Below are 13,579 nucleotides of genomic sequence, written 5' to 3'. Positions count from 1 at the left end.
TTGTCCAGTTTGGTTAACACATACTTTTATGTTTCTCAGACAACACTAAGAAATTTAGAAGGGTATGTTGGACAATAATGTGGATGACTTTAATGCCCTAAGAAGGAGCGAAATAAACTGGCAATGAGGAACCACTGAAGATTTTGTGGCACTGGAATTTAATGATTAGAACCAGGCTTCAGGAAAGTTGAGTGGTAACGTACAGCAGAAATGAGAGTATTAGGGGGATCACTTTAGATGAAACATGAGATAAGGCTAACAGCAGTTTGTAAGAATTGGAGAAAGGGGAGGTAAGGATGACTTACAAATTTCAAGTCTGAACATTGAGACTGGCACTGCCAATTGTGGGTAAAAGGCACTAAAAACACAATTATTTATGGGATGAAAGAAAACTGCATATGTTTTAGATAACTTTTGTTTAAAGATGCAAATGGTATATCCAAGGATAAATACTAAGATAAACAGTAGAAAATATTCTACTGAGGTTCCAAGAAGAAACAAGTCCAAACAACAAGCGTAGGTTTAATGTTTGTATGCACTGAAGTGATAGCTGAAACCATGTTAAGTGCATTTAAAGAGTAGAGTCAAGTTGCTGGAAGAAATTCTTACAAGTTCCATTCTTTAAGGCAAGGAAGAAGAGTCAGCAAAAGGGACTGGAGAGGGGGCTACAGATGTGGTAAAAGACACTCAGAAGAGGGAGGTCTATAATCAAGCAGTCAACCACATAGCTAATGTAGTAAGATAATGCCTACAGATACATGCCTACATTTTACAAAGTATATTTGACTCTAGTAATAATTATCAATTCATCTCCATATCTAGTAGAAAGTAGGAATGTATTTTTATATCAGTTTTATAGATTCGGAAATTGAGTAATAATTTAAGGCATTGTAAATTAGACTGTGCACAAGTCTGAATCAAATGTATTTTCACATTTCCTTTAACTATCCACATACATGTATACAAATTTGACAACCTGAACATCCATATATATTTACATATAATTAAACATACATAATAAAATAGTGCTATATAATATAGCTTATGATAATTTTAAATTTCAGTAGGCTTCTTAACTTACCTTTCTGTTAGACATGTTATCTAAAATTACATACATATCCTCACAAACAAACAGGAAAAAGGAAAGGAGCAAAATAGAATAACAAGCACCCTTTTAGCCGATTCTTGGTTCTCCTTCTTTAAAAAATTAACATATAAGTCTCCTGGAGAGTTATTCTATTTGCCGGATGTATTAAGGTATTTTACTTTCCTCAATAACTCATCCCTTTAGATATCCTCATATATGTACAATAGAAAGATACACAATTTCTACTAATATCCAAGTTAATAAATCAGTTAAAATGAAATAACAATAACAGCAAAAAATAAATCTATTGATAAAAATACTGAATTACAGAATCCAAGTTGTCCCAAGCCTCATTACTCGGTGCGAAGTAAGTGAAGGATCCCTTTCCCTCGATCTCCTCCCTCAGTTTTGAGGCATCAGAATAGTGCTGCGTTGTGGTGGCTCCCACGATACCCAGAGTGCCATAAACATGGTCAATGGGCAAAACTGAAATAATCAAGAAATGAATCACTACTGGGGATAATATTCTCAGGATATGATTCATAATCATTTAAACCTTATACTATGTTTCCCAAGACATTTAACTAATAATTTTAGCAATACAATTATGTGAATAATCATTTTTATATAAAAGTTATCTTTTGAGTGCTAAATAATAAAATGCTACTGAAAAACATTATGTTACATATCCTTTGTGTTAAGGATAAAAAATTTTAAACTCTTATCCTGGTTTAACATTTAACCTATTTAGATCTCAATCCTGCTATGTCAATAATAATTCGATTATAATTCAATATTATCTATTATTTAAATCTATCATTTGTATAGATTTGGATCCCTAAAAATATGTAGGCCTGCTTGTTTTCATTATAAGTTCTGTTAGCAAATAATTCAAAGTATTGAATCCTTCCAGATTATTTCTTCCAAACGTCAGAAGAAAGATTCATGCGTGAATGTCAACCTAAAGGGATTTATCTAGTAATGTGCAACTTATTTTTTCTGACCCTATTTGATTTGAACATTAGTATAATTTGATTAATAGCATAGAATAAATGGTTATTAAATTTGCGAATATCCTTAGATTTGGTGACACAACTATTAAGTATAAAACCGGGATTTTAAAAGACCCTAAAAACATGGAGAAATTGAGTCAAAATGAGCAAGGTTAAATTTAACAAGTTTCCATGTAATTCCTATGCCTAAATTGAGAAAAACAAATCCTAGAGACCTGACTTAATGGTGTATGTAAAAAAACTGGTAATAAATTTTAATTGATTCCAAATTCAATATAAGCTAATGATGTAACACGGTTACCAATGACATTATCCAAAGTGCAAGGTCTCCCCAAATCAGGTACTTATCTTAGTATTGTCTTAAATGCTCAGACCCACATGGATGGATTTTAAATATCAGTCTAGGTTTATATTCAGAAAAAAGATTACTGAACTGGAGACTTTCTGTCCGTTGGTGTTATAATGGGGAGGGCTTCAAAGTCTATGTCATATTAAAAGAATTGGGGATGGTTAGCCCAGAGAACAGAAGATTTTATTCAAGAAGTGAGGGTAGCCGGAGGAAAGGCGTGATGATTGGCATGAAATATCTGAACGGCTGTCATTTCAAAGAGGAAATAGATGAACTATTTTTTTTCTCTAGTTGGCAGAGGTATAGGAAACCAAATTTCAATATAAGGAACATTATAAAATCAGAGCTATTCAACTAGAGAAGATGAGGTTTCACCAAGTAGTTAAGTTCTATGTTCCTAGACAACTTCAAAGAACGGGATTTTATAAAGAGTTTTGTTCCTGAAGGGAAGCTGAACTAATTTAAATTTATGACTAAGTTTCTGTTGTATTGCCCAGCATCCAGTGTATGAGAAATGTGTTCCTACATTTTATCATCGTGATAAATTCATGATTAACACAAACATAGGAGGGATATATCTTGGATTTAGGATGGTGCTGAGTACACACATACACAACTGGCTTCTCCACAAGCCACCTCAACCCTTTCCTTGCATATAAAGTGTTCCTTATTTAACTCAAGAAATTGAGATTTTACCTGCTGGGCAGCCTTTCATTCCTTCCATTCTCGTATAACCAGGACAACATTCATACAACACAGTCCTGTACATTGGAAGAAAATTAATATTAAAATGAGAAACTAAATAGGATACATTTTGACAAAAATTTGACAAAATATTTCACTTACTGCCTTGATTTGCTGAGATTCTAAAAATCAGGGTTCCCCCCGCGCCACCCCCGGTATTTTCTTTTTCTTTTTTTTTGAGACGGAGTCTTGCTCTATCGCCCAGGCTGGAGTGCAGTGGCGCGATCTCGGCTCTTTGCAGGCTCCGCCTCCCGGGTTCACGCCATTCTCCTGCCTCAGCCTCCCAAGTAGCTGGGACTACAGGCGCCCGCCACAACGCCCGGCTAATTTTTTGTATGTTTTGTAGTAGAGACGGTGTTTCACCGTGTTGGCCAGGATGGTCTCCATCTCCTGACCTCGTGATCTGCCCACCTGAGCCTCCCAAAGTGCTGGGATTACAGGCGTGAGCCACCGTGCCCCGCCAATTTTTTCTATATTTATATGAGTTTGATTTCTCACTACAGTCTCATGTTACTATAGAAAAGTTCCAGAATGTTGATCCAGAAGAATGAAATTTGGGTCCAAGTTCTGTTACTTGGTTGACATGTGAACCTTGAGCCCCAAGTCATTTAATCAACTGGCGTCCCTGTTTCCCCAAGTATTTAACATGAATATAGTAGCTATGGTATCTACTCAAAGAGTAATTGTGAATCTCAAATGAAATAATGATTTTGAAATCATTTTGTAAACTAAAAATGGGTAGAAATGTGCTTTAATAGAAGTGGAAACATAAGAAAATACATTGAACCATTTGAATCCATAACATGCTTTCTCATTGCTAACTAAAATAATGCTGTATTTGGTTTGAATTGCCAGTATAATTATCGTATTATACATAAACTTTGAAATATTTTTATTTGTGTAAAATTTGATAAAATAATCTATTTTAATATTAGAGCTTAGTATTCAAGAAAACGGCATCCTGTTTAAAGTTAACAAAGTGTATTGAGTTATATAGGCAATAATTAAGGTAACAGACCAGAAAATTCAAGATATCAAGATATACAAAAAATAAATTTATCTAATTTACTATATTTTGAGGGAAAATAGTAATAAAAAATATATAATTGCTTACAAAATAAAAACTGATTATATTAATATATAATAATATTAATATAATCCTAATTTTTATTCTTTCACATTTCATAGAATATTTTCTGGACTTCATCATCCAATATAGATAGCCTATTTTAACTAAAATTTTACATAGTTACTTATGTTTCCTTTCAATAGAAATATAAAGGTACATGTATCAAACAATTAGAAGTGGGGGGATTATTACAAGTAAAAAATAAATGCACATCATTTTGTAATTTTTAATTGATACATATCATGTCAGATTATGACAATTATAGATTAGTTATTTTGTAATTCACTAGTTAAACATGAATCAGCTAATTCAGATGCTATTTCTTTTCTGGCTTTTTATCTAGTTGTCATAATTGTAATCAAGAAGTATGAATGAATCAAATAATTTATACATGAAAGAGATTGCCAAGTATAAGAATAAAATTTTTTTTAGTATGATAAAAATGATGAAAGCAAACTATCAAGCAAAAGTTTTAATGATGTAAGAGATAATTTTATACAGTCGAGTAAAAGTAAATAAATGTTTTCAAATTGAACCCTGGTACATTAAGTAATTATCTAGGATTTGTAGTCCTGTTTATAACTTTGAATCCATATTCTCTATCTGTTAATAAAAAATTCCTGGCATGAAATATTGGCTTAAGAATCATAGATAGCTAAAAATATGGACAAAATTAAATGGGAAATACCCACTTCAAGTTATTCTCTAATTTTAATATAGTTTGAAGAATAGTTGGTATTGGAAACATATACAAGGTACATAGGAGCCTTATGCAAATCATAATAGAGCCTCTAAATAATTTTATTTACATGAGCTCTTGTAAATAAATCTAATTATTGGATGTCAAAAGATTAAGAATTGCTTATATATTAGCTTTAGCATATGTTGTATACAATTTTAAAAATGAGATACAAATGTGCTTAGTCCATAGATTGATAATACTTACTTGAAGTAAAATAGTGAATAGAAAAGGAAATTTAACAAAGTATACAGCAAATGCTAATATAACAAGAGTCAGTCATAATGTAGAGAATTAATGCAGTAGATGAGATAACATTCCAACAGTTCATTGTAATATCAGCTGATAATTGAACAATATGGTTATCTCTGAGCAGATATTTTGAAAAGAAAAAAGGGTTTTTTTTCAGAAGAACATTTATGCTACCCAAAATTCAATGTTCCCATATGGTCAGTAGGGCAAAACAAGAGTAAAAAAATATCATTGCTACACATAGCTCTAAAGATGAGAAATTTATTTTTGCTCTCAGAATAGTATCTAATATTTCATGAGATGCCAGCTAAAAATGTCACAGACATTCTCTAGAGGAATTTTCCAGAATACTATATTACTAGACCAATATATATTTTGGACAATATCTTGACCCTAGGAAGCTTCATGTTTTTCATTAGGCCTGCTCAGTTTACTTTTCTCAAATCCCCAGAGCAACTGTTCAGCTGAAAGGCAAACATTTCTGTCATCTGATCATAAAGTCCTGAAGATATCTCTGGAAATTTCAGCAGAAGCAAGCAGACGGCAGACCAGTCTTCCTGTCAATAGTATTGATTTCTTTGGTTATTTGAAATGAGCATTTACATTTATTTCAGTGCCCAGATGTAACTATGTTTTTGAAAATGAAGCCACTTTAGAAAAATAAGCTGATAAAATTGAACAAAGGAGACACTGTTACATTTCTGGTTTAAAAAAAAAAAAGAAAAGCCAGGCTTCAAAGTAGTGATTTTTTTTGTTTGTTTATTTTAATGGAAAGCAAGAAAGAATTTTGGCATAGCCTCTGTACAAGCCTTGACATCTCTCGTATATTTAGATGGTTAAAGTAAATTGATGGCATTCTTCTCTATCTTCTAGGAAGGATGTAATAAGCGTTCTCCCTAACATTTCAGGGTGAAGGTCCTTTCTTATCTAGTTAGTGTGCATTTCAAATATGCTTCATGGTATCCATGAATATAAAGAAGAGGAAAACTCAAAGCCTTAGAATCCCTACTGGGGCCTAGCTTGCAGCATGCCAGATACCATTGTAACAACTGATTGCATTATAATTGGGTGAATGACTCACAAGTCTAGCAGAAGTCTGCACAATAATAGGAATAATGTTCAGGTCAAAAGAGAACATCGAGTTGAAACTCTATTAAGCCAATGAGCAGGGGATGGTCAGCAAGGTCCTCTGTTGCCCTAGACTTGGTTACCATGTGGAGATGCAACCCAGCTAAGGTTAAATGCCTGATATACATGTTCTTACTTAGAAATAGACAATCTTATGCATTTCAAATAGGCATCTGGTCACAACTTCCTTTCCTGTCTACATCTATGCATTTGTTAAAAGAGTTTAGTTTTAAGGACAATTGATATTATGCATTATGGGTACTTAGTAATTTCACATTTATCAATTCATTTTATCTTCTCAGAAATGCTTTAATATAGCTATTAAATCCATGTTTTACAGGTAAGTCTACAAGAGGTTAAGTGATTCCATATTTAGTATTTTTTTTTTTTTTTTTTTTTTTTTTTTTTTTTTTTTGAGACAGAGTCTCTGTTGCCACTCGGGAGTGCCGTGGTGCCATCTTGGTTCACTGCAACCTCCACCTCCTAGGTTCAAGCAATTCTCCTGCCTCAGCCTCCCAAATAGGTGCCTGCCACGACATCCGGCTAATTTTTGTGTTTTTTTTAGTAGAGAACAGGGTTCACCATGTTAGCCAGGCTGGTCTCAAACTCCTGGTCTCAAGTGATCCCCCTGCCTCGGCCCCCCAAAGTGCTGGGATTACAGATGTGAGCCACCACTCCTGGCCCATGTCTAGTATTTATACCAATATTATTAACTTCGAAATAAGTTTTCCATCAATCCTTCCACCCGAACTTAAGGTAACTGAATTTTAATGCTGATGTATTAAGCAGGTTCTTCCTGGGGTCTTTTGATTCTCAAGGCATCCGTCACTAAGGGTGGACTTCAAATTAATGGGAAGCAGGAAGAAGTCACTTGCACTGTTTTCTTGACTGGGGTGGCACCTAAACCTTTCTGGTTGTATTACTTGCCCTATTTATGACTGGGCTCTCTCATTGTAAATAAAGATTTTGGATCACAGGAGTGGTTCTTGACCTTAATATGCCCAGAATGTTTATTACTTTTTTCTACCAATATTTATTGGTAAAACAAACCAGAAGGCATGTCTAGTAAGTAATAAATAATGCTTTCCAATTTTAAGGTAATCAGTGAAACATATGTTAAAACATAATCATTCTTTGGGCTATTGAGATATTAACTCTAATGATGAGCTTCCATTACCACCTTGTGGACCTCTGGGGATGGACCATCTTGAAGTGAGAATCACTGGATTAAATAAAGAGATAAAGTCAAGTATCTTTTAACTTTAAGCTTTGATGAAAACTCTGAGGTAAACTGGAATACTTTAGACAATTTCCAAATGACTGGAGGAAAACATTAACTTTTTGCCTCAGAAACTGATATTTTAAATCAGTTTGTGCTTCTGGCCCACTTTTTTATAAAATGAGGAAACTAAGTCACAGAGGTTAAGTGACCTGCCTAAGATAAAAGAGGGCCAAACCAGGAGTAGAAACCACATCATATACTCACACAGATTCTATACCCAATCCTTAGCCATGTGATCTGCTTCCTTCTGGCCTCCACGTCACATGGATTCAGGAAGAAATCTGAGTTCCTAATAGTAATATTGGAGATGCAGGGAGAACTTCTTTATTCACGTATATATTCCTTTCTTTTCTTTAAATAACTCCCAAAATTTTGGTCAGTATTTTCAAGAAGAATGGTGTGTACACCCAGGGGGAAGGCATATACGTCATGATGTTGTTTTTGGAAATGACATGTTATGAAAAAAAAAAAGAGACTTACGCTTTCTGTCCACAGATGGACTTTTTATACCAGTTCTTACAAGTGCTGAAGTATTTCTTTTTGGTGCCCAAAATCTGTTGAAGGGCACAGACATTCGGGCTGGAGGATAGAAGGAAAGGAAAAAAGTTAATGTCCTAATAATGACTAGTTTTTCATATCTAAAGATCAGATGATAGAAGAAAATGTTAAGATGTGGATTTGATATTCAAAGACATGATTCTAGCCTTGCACAAATCTAACTATTAACACAATCCTACTGAATTGTTGAAAAACCTAAAGTCTAAGGGAGATGGCGAGGAGAGAGAGAGAAAAAAATTATACATTTCTGAGAGTAAGATACAAGCGTTTCAAAAAGTTAACCAAATAGAAATATTCAAACAGTATTAACATAATTTTATTTCTATGTGCCTTATTACTCTTAATAGTAGATAATCTACTGACCCTTTTTAAACCAAACGTGTGTGCTCACTTGGAGGGTGGCCATAGCTTCAGGGCTCTCTGGAACAATGAGAGGTCAGAGAGCAAAAGAGACAAGATTTATTATGTACACAGACACTATACTCTGTAATTTTCTAGGTTAAGTAATCACAGAAGTAAATGAGTGCTAAAATTAACTTTGAAACAGTATGGTTGCACAGAGGAGAATTATCTTTTTGAATGGAAGTGACAGAGGATGTTCTAATCTGTTACAACTTTAAGGTTCCCTTTCCCCTCTTAAAGGGATAGAGGTCTTATTTCACTGTAGGTCAAAGAAGCTTGTGAACATTATGAAAATCCCTGTGGGGCATAGGAAGAAGTGCCAAGATCCACTTAAAAAATTATAAATGGTTGGATGAATTAACAAAATTATGTGTAATTTTTAAAGTGCTCAGTTGTAATTTCATTAGTTCTATAAGATATAAATTACTCTTGCAAATTTTACAGAATTCAGAGTTTAAAAGTAACTTAAATGCTTCAAAGAATTCAGAGAACTAGTTACATTACCCAGCATTTAACCTTCATATGTAATTTAAATAAAATTTTTTCTAACATCATGTGAGATATTTCAAAGCTGTTCACATATATATGATAGTTCCTAACAACAGATTTGTTAATTTTGAAAACTCAGTTTCAGATTTTTGGAAGAAAATGAAAACATAAGTAAATGGAATCACAAAAGAATGCCCAGCTAAATTGTGTTAATTAGATTAGAATTATATAATATTTCATAAAAAAGCAATTCAAGTTATTTAGAGAGTAATTATGTCTTAAAGCTTAAAGTGCATAGAGAAATCACAGAATACTCACATTTTCCTTTTTTTCCTATTACTTTATAATAATTAGGAAAAAAAAAACCCTGAGGCATATATGAGAAACTTTATGCATACTTGAACATATAACAAGCTAAGGAAAAAGAAAAACGGTTTATAAAACCAAAGCAATCACTTACCCTTGTTCCCGACCCCTGATACGACTATGAGTCAAGATCTTGTCATAATGACTGTTGGCATTTGCAGGGTTAACAACAAGCAGCAATAGAAGAGAAAACATGGGTAAGAAGGGAATCATCTTGAGTCTCTCCGTTGCAGTTAGTCCCGAAGAGAACTGGCAGTGGGCTTTGCAGAGCTCAGAATTTATATACATGTCAGAGTTGTGGGAGGGAACACTGCATCAACCTGAGAATCTGAACTCTTTCCAAGAAACATCAGCAACTTCAAATTGCCAGCTAAGATTTGTTTTGGTTAGTTATATTTAAGGAACACATTGAGCTACTTTTCCTTTTCATTATAAAGAAGGTACTTATTTTTAATCATATGAACAATTGACTCACTGCATGTTTATGTCTCAGTTTTATTCTTTTGTATCTTAGTTTTTAAGAAAAATTCTTTTGTTGAGTTGTAAGAGAGATTCTGCAGTCCTTTTCAGAGTAGAATGTATAATGTCTGTGTGCTCAAGATTATTGTTAGGTCTTACTGCAGTTCACATCAGAACTGAAAGATTATTATTATTATTATTTTTACCAGAAAACAAAGGTAGATGCAAGTCTGACAATCACAAGGGAGTAAAGCGTGTTGATTAAAAACAAACACTGGATAGATTTAAAACTTGTGTAAGATATGAAATAAGAATTCTAACTTGCTGAAGAATCATGTAGGAGAGTCCACATTTTCCTTGCTATCCTACCAAAAGGAGAACAACCTCTCATTTCCTTTCTCTGTCAAATATCAAGGAACATATAGAGTTAACATAAGTCTAATCTGACAAATTTCTCCAACTTATGAAATGAAGCAGAAAGGAAAAACATTTGTGCTTTGTTGTTTTTCATGACATACTTCACATGATGTTGAACATGTCTATGCAAGCACATCTACTGAGACCCACTGGTGAAAAGCAGCCACTACTGGAAGCAAGTGTTACTAATCTAAAGATTACTAGAATAATTAAATGCGTATTAGGAAACAGGGGCATTGCCAAAATGATTCTTCTGATTTTATCAGGAGTAACTAAAGCCTTTCAATGTTACACTATGCAATCCCTAGCCAAAGGCATGTGCATTCTGACTACGCCACACATAAGTCAAATGTTCAGAAAACTTTGGATAAAGGAAATCTGAATGTCAGAGAGAAACAATGAGCTGAAATGGTAACCACAATCAGTTTCTGTGAATAAACAAGCTGCACACCATCCTAAAGTGTAGTCCCAATCCATTTTGTTACAAAGTGCTCCCTCTGTAATGTCATATCCACGTTCTTTTCCCGCTGGTGAGATAGAGAAATTTTGTCGGAATTCTCCCTGTTGTCCTATTGGAAGGGCCTTTGGGGGAACTGGGTTGGATCAGAGAGCATTTTCAGTATTCTGAGTTATGCTTGAACTCGCTATGGGATATTAAAATGTTCTACAACTTGTTGCTTAGTTTATTAAGAAAGCACACAGCAAACTATTGCAAGAACAGAAAGCCAAACACCGCATGTTCTCACTCACAGGTGGGAACTGAACAATGAGAACACTTGGACACAGGAAGGAGAACATCACACACCGGGGCCTGTCGTGGGGTGGGGGGAGGGGGGAGGGATAGCATTAGGAGATATACCTAATGAAAATGACAAGTTAATGGGTGCAGCACACCAACATGGCACGTGTATACATAGGTAACAAACCTGCACTTTGTGTACATGTACCGTAGAACTTAAAGTATTAAAAAAAGAGATGATAAAAATAGAAAGCACGTAGTGAAACAACAAATGCTGGAATACGATTGAAAGCCCATTTCAATATGAAAATCTTGGGATTAAGGTATAGAAAATGAAGGGGCAATTCAAAAGAAGAGCCGGAGAGAAGATAGCATAAAAGTTAAATTATATCCTGACCCTGGTCCTTTGTGGAAAGAGAATTAGTCTATTATTTACATTTCTCTGAATGGAATCATTCTGACTTCATCTTTATGAAGCCATCTTTTGCTTTATATTATAGTTGTCTATTCCTCTTATGTTGTGCATAAGTGGTCAGTAACTGCTTATTGATTAGGATGGATAAACTATTAACATTATTAAATTAGCTGTTAGGACATTCCTGGTAACATGCGTATATAAAAGTCTTCAACTCTAGACCAGTTAGACATTATAATATAGATTACACTGCTACTAATGCCACTCTTTTCATCTTTAGACTGCTGTAACTACTTACAGACCTTTCTGTAATGAAGCTGAAATCTGCTCAAATCCAATAGGGTTTGACTGGAGGTGAAGGATGAGGTACTCAGAGAAAGAGATATAGACTTGCGTAATAAGTATCAAGGGTAAAAAAATATGTATTTTTAAATACAGTCCAGAATGATAACTGATAGACCTGATTGTGAACATAAGGAGTGAAGGAAGAATCAAAATTTCCTGCCATATTGCCTGCTTTCTTAACATTGCCTGGAATGAATTAAAATTTTATTGATTATTTTCAAGAACAATTTTAACGTAGTCATTCCTTGCAACCAGTTTTATGCACTAGAATTAATGGCTTCCATTCATCGTGGCACTTGCAGTTGCCTAAATTGACAAATAATTACATGAAATGAGTAGTGAAGATGGAAATGCAGTCATATTTCAAAAGGTTACTTCTCCCTTCTGACAAGTGAGACAAACGTATGCTTTTTTTGTGGAAAGCATGATATATGCTCATACAATTAAAAGAGAGATCTTAAATACTTCAAATAATAGAAACCAGAAGTCTATCCATCCTGAGCATCATTTCTGGAACTTGCGTAAGTCCCATGAAAATTAACAAATAGCAGCCCTCAGTATTTAAAGTTAGGATTAGTAATGACATCATGAAAGATCTTGAAAATGTGAGCCAGGTGTGCATAAAGACTACCTGCACATTTAAAGGTTGGAGAATATCCCAAAAGAAGGAAAAAATTAAGGTAAACATAAAAAGTTTATAGCACTGGAACTTAAAGAACTAAGGCCAGGCCGGAAGTGTGATATTATATGCCTAATAGTGGGAGGAAGTCTCAGCAAGTTTTGGGTAGGATGAGGGAAGGAAACAGTTGTAAGAAAGAGAATTAGAGAAGATATTGAAAATCTTTCAAGGAACATAATTCTTCCCTTTCAGAGCACTTATCAAGTGTCAAATTTTCTCTCTCTTCCCGCCCGTCCCCCCCGCCCACTGTCTCTCTCCACACAGGACCCTTATTCTTCTGCATCAGAAAAGGACACTGACCCTGGAGTTGTCCATGGAATTTTCCCTAGGAGATGAGAGGAAAATTGAAATGATGATAATTAAGTCTGACTTTCAGGGTTGCAAAATTTGACCCGGAAATATAAGTCATGCATGAAAACTAAATGGTTGATTATGTAACTGAAGAAAAATAATGTGACTGAAAGACAGGATCGTTTATTTCTAGCTGTCAGGATGCTAATTTATTGTCAGTTTGCAAGTTATCTAGTGGATCTTTATATAATAAGCCTTGTAGCTTCTGGAGACTATGAAGTCATTGTAATATCATGCTTACTGTCGCCAGCATGTAACTAACCTTAAACTTGCCCTATACTCTCTAGGATTGGACATAGACTATGGATTCAACAAACCTGGATACTCAAGCCAAGTGCAGATTTTTAAAAAGCAAAAATTTCCTTGGTTTTGCATGATCCAGAGTAGCTATTTGTGCCAAATTATTTCTAAGCCCCTGCTTTTTAAGATACAGGTTACGGGATCATGAAAACCTTTCTTGAGCATCACTTTGCTTTCTTTCTGGCCTATTTGCAAGCTACACGTAGTGTTAGTGCCCCAGTTTCCTGGAGGTAGTACTCCCGTGCCCAACTATCTTGTCTACTTGACAGCTAGGTAAACACCCTATAAATTGAAGTTCTGGCAAAGACCCAGTGATCTTTGTTTCTTTTGAGCTAG

The 13,579-nt window shown here is 34.5% G+C and overlaps 1 protein-coding gene across 9 annotated transcripts in view; it reads right to left on the bottom strand.

Annotated features, from left to right (window-relative positions):
* Positions 1–9,800, bottom strand: part of LOC105486047 (periostin) — a 35,373-nt gene extending 25,573 nt beyond the window's left edge. For all 9 annotated transcript variants that reach the window (XM_011748726.2, XM_011748729.2, XM_011748728.2 and 6 more), the window contains exons 1-4: positions 9,633–9,800; positions 8,204–8,302; positions 3,146–3,210; positions 1,416–1,573 (exon numbers count right to left, since the gene is read on the bottom strand). In XM_011748726.2, coding sequence (XP_011747028.2) covers positions 1,416–1,573; positions 3,146–3,210; positions 8,204–8,302; positions 9,633–9,751 — 441 coding nt within the window. In that variant the 5' untranslated portion in view covers positions 9,752–9,800. The remainder of the gene's footprint in view (positions 1–1,415; positions 1,574–3,145; positions 3,211–8,203; positions 8,303–9,632) is intronic.
* Positions 9,801–13,579: the final 3,779 nt, after the last annotated feature.

This window comes from Macaca nemestrina, chromosome 16 (assembly GCF_043159975.1).
Source record: "Macaca nemestrina isolate mMacNem1 chromosome 16, mMacNem.hap1, whole genome shotgun sequence".
Taxonomy (NCBI): domain Eukaryota; kingdom Metazoa; phylum Chordata; class Mammalia; order Primates; family Cercopithecidae; genus Macaca; species Macaca nemestrina.
This window is presented reverse-complemented; position numbering and strand designations above follow the sequence as displayed.